This window comes from Parasteatoda tepidariorum, chromosome 9 (assembly GCF_043381705.1).
Source record: "Parasteatoda tepidariorum isolate YZ-2023 chromosome 9, CAS_Ptep_4.0, whole genome shotgun sequence".
Taxonomy (NCBI): domain Eukaryota; kingdom Metazoa; phylum Arthropoda; class Arachnida; order Araneae; family Theridiidae; genus Parasteatoda; species Parasteatoda tepidariorum.
The window spans coordinates 60,490,047-60,493,417 of NC_092212.1; the positions used below are offsets into that span (position 1 = coordinate 60,490,047).

The window sequence follows — 3,371 nt, forward strand, 5'->3', positions numbered from 1 at the left end:
ACAGCAGAACTAGCTTTTATTATTTTAGTATTTAAGTCAACAATCTTTTAAAAATGAAAAGAATTTTGAAATTAATAATAAAAATACAATGTTAAAAATAATAAACCTAAGCATACTTCGATTTTCAGATCGATTATTTACAACTTTATAATCAATAATAAAAATAGACTAAGAGTCCAAGTCATGAAATTACAATATAGTTTAATATAAAAGTTTCTACTCTTTCATAACTTCTTAGAAACATAAACGTTTCAGAAAAAGAATTTTGAAATTGAAATTATGTACATGGGATGAAAAATTATCTCAATTGTAATCAAAATTTTAGAATTCATTGAGCTAGTAGAACTTTTAAATACACAACCTTTTCCTTATGTCTATCTTCTTTCTTGATCCTTCTTGATTGCATGAGCTAAGCATAAAGCAAACATACACCCTAAAAGTTCAACTACAGCGATACCAATAGCAACACCGCCAATGATTGTAATAGAACCTTTGACTAGTTCAAGTACTTGACTAAAGCAGCCTTGAAATGCATCTGTTTCAGTGCAGGGAGCGTTATCTTTGCAGCAACTGTTTGGAATTTTAAGATTTAATTTCATGTAATCCCGAGCGCCATCAATACCACAGCATTCAAATTGATATTGAATGAAATTCCAAATTTTCACTGATTCTTCTCTTTGTTGGGCCAAACTTTCATTCATGTTCATTCTCAAAAAATCTTCAACTTCTCCCTTGTAAAAGTATGCAGCTATTCCACCAGCAAGCTCAATCATCATCAGAACAAATACGAGAAGAGCAAAGACCATCACCATAAAATGATTTTCTTGCATAGCACCCCAGCATCCAAAAAATGATATCACAAATATAACAGATCCTAGGACGATTAAAATGTACGGCACCGTTATATATTTGTTATCCAAGAAATGCGTCATATCCTTTTTGGTCCCTAGAGCTCCAACAATAATCAGAGCAATGCCACATATCACAAATATGAAATTAATTACGAATAGCAAATTCCTGATGATTTTCATAGAACCATGCACCATTTTGGCAGATTTAACTGAGGCAAAAATATGCAAACAAAATTAAATTAAAGTATTCTAAATCTGAGATAGAACACAGTTCTCTTACGTTGAGAAAAATGCAAAAAACACTAGAAAATACAGATCGGTTATAATCTTTAGAACACTCGAGCAAGTTTATTTTATATATTGCAATATTAACCCTTTGTCTTAATTTCTGCTTTTGCGTGCCAAAATATACTGGTAAACTGTCATAACAAATAAAATACCCTATAATAATAAAAAATAAGATTTGAGTTAATACTTTTCCCAATTTTAAACTTCCGGTAAAAGTATCGTGTACTTTTATATCAGTGCGAATTTCAACACTTGCAAATTTTTTGTTTTAGGTGGTACCTAAAATAAAATATTGAGATGTCCAAGCTAGAGGCTGAACAAGATCCTTTAGTGGAGTGGAATATATCAATCAATTATCGTGATTTTTTGGTTGGGAATGGTAATTAGCTGTTTACACTATTCCAATTGGATAATACGTATTCCCATCCCAATAGAAACATATTTCTATTGGTTACTATCTAACTGAATGATCAGTGATGGATTGCGTTGACAGGGATAAGTGAAGTGACTTCAGCTTAGACATCTCTATAAAATTTAAAAACTATATTTTTCAGTTTGTTCAAATTATATTTGTTTCTATTATATTACAAGCAAAATTAATTCCCTTTTTTATCTCTAAACAAATTTCGACCACTTATTTCTGAAATAAACTAAAAGACAAACAACTAAAAGGAAGAAAATTATAAAATAAATTTTATAAACCACTTTTTATAAAGGGAGAAAACGATAATATTCTTATCTAAACTGAAAACGTTTTGCTTTTGAAAGTAAAAGAAATATTCAATATTGATGAAAGTTTGTTTAGACGAAGACTAAAGTAGAATTATTTTCTCTTTCTTTTTCCATTTGAAAAACATTGTGTTATTTTTTTATTATTTTCTTCTTTTTGATTTTGTGTTGATTAGTTTGTTTTGTCAAAAAATGGTCGAAATTTAGATTGGTAGTAAAAGGGAGATAAATTTTGCTTGCAACATCAAGGGCCTGGTGCCCTGGGATTCTGAGAGGTCGTTGTTACAGCTAAAGATTTTCACTATTTGTCAAACTTTTCTTGACCATTCGGCATATTTACGAAAATTAATTTTCTCTCATTTTATTTCGGAAACCCAAAGGAAATCTTATGACACCTTTATTTAACTTTTTTGCTGAGAAAAGAATACGTAAGTATCGTTTTAGGTATTCATTTCTCATATGTTCTTCAGAAAATATAATCTCCTCCTTGCCAATGAAAAGCCCATTTGAAGCCCAAGCATGGAACTTCTTTTTCCCAATACAAATGTGCCAGTTTCATCAGAAATCAAGTGATTTCTCTGTTCGTATTGGTTAAACCACTTCACACGTGTTTGTCTCTATACTTCTTTAACTTCATTTGACGTTTAGACTTCGAGAAAGAACTGAAACTATGGTATGTCCATTTATGCATTTTCATTTGTGCTTTAGTCCCGCAGTGGACTGATCGTTAAGACACGGTTCCCAGCAGATCACCGAAGTCAAGCATCACTGGCTACGGTCAGTGTGCGGGTGGGTGACCACTTGGATCAGTCTGCGTAGGGACCGAGGGTGTGCGGTATTAGTCCTCGTTAAACTGTGCTACCGTAAAGTGCTCGACTTCGCGCGCAGGTCGTCGGGCTACCGAAGCGGGGATGCCATCCCCTCCGCAGAGGATCAAAATTGCGATGGCATGTCTTCGGATCATCCTCCGGGATGTTTCCCAGACCGTCGCCAATAGCCCATTGTGCAGCTCTAGTGCGACGTAAATTAACAATAACAACAAAAATCATTTGTGCTTTATTCTCATTATTTTTTGCTTTAGTCTACATAGCACAAGTACATCCTATCTTTTGTTGGACCAATTTGCTTATCCTCAAAGACCCCCACGTCCTTCTTTCATGAAGAGGGAAAATTTAAATGGTGCAGCAGTAAATAAGTAAATACCGTTTGGTTAGTTTTATAGACGAATGTTGCACGAAGTTTAAAAAAATGGTTAGTAAATTAGTTATATACTTGAGAAATTTTTGAATGCATGAAAATTTTCTGCGACTGAAAGACTGAGTAAACAATCTATATATATATATATTTCTCTTACACGGCAACAAAAAAAAAGCCTCATTACAACTCCCCGAATGGCAACGCTATAAAATCGACCAATGATTGCCGCTGAAAATGTCACATGCCAAATCTAGCTCAACATATAGCGCTTTTAAAAACGGAAACTGAAATAACCAGAGAGAGCAT

The 3,371-nt window shown here is 33.3% G+C and overlaps 2 protein-coding genes across 2 annotated transcripts in view; one reads left to right on the forward strand and one right to left on the reverse strand.

The window, feature by feature from the left end:
* On the reverse strand, nt 1-1,197 carry LOC107437554 (23 kDa integral membrane protein-like). The gene has a single exon (XM_016049611.3). It carries the CDS (start codon nt 1,044-1,046, stop codon nt 375-377), a length of 672 nt encoding a protein of 223 aa, XP_015905097.1. The 5' UTR covers nt 1,047-1,197; the 3' UTR covers nt 1-374.
* A 239-nt stretch (nt 1,198-1,436) lies between these two features.
* The window catches only part of LOC139426557 (uncharacterized), a 3,696-nt gene continuing 1,761 nt past the window's right edge, over nt 1,437-3,371 (forward strand). The window contains exons 1-3 of the mRNA XM_071185830.1: nt 1,437-1,518; nt 2,517-2,541; nt 2,950-3,063. Coding sequence (XP_071041931.1) covers nt 1,437-1,518; nt 2,517-2,541; nt 2,950-3,063 — 221 coding nt within the window. The remainder of the gene's footprint in view (nt 1,519-2,516; nt 2,542-2,949; nt 3,064-3,371) is intronic.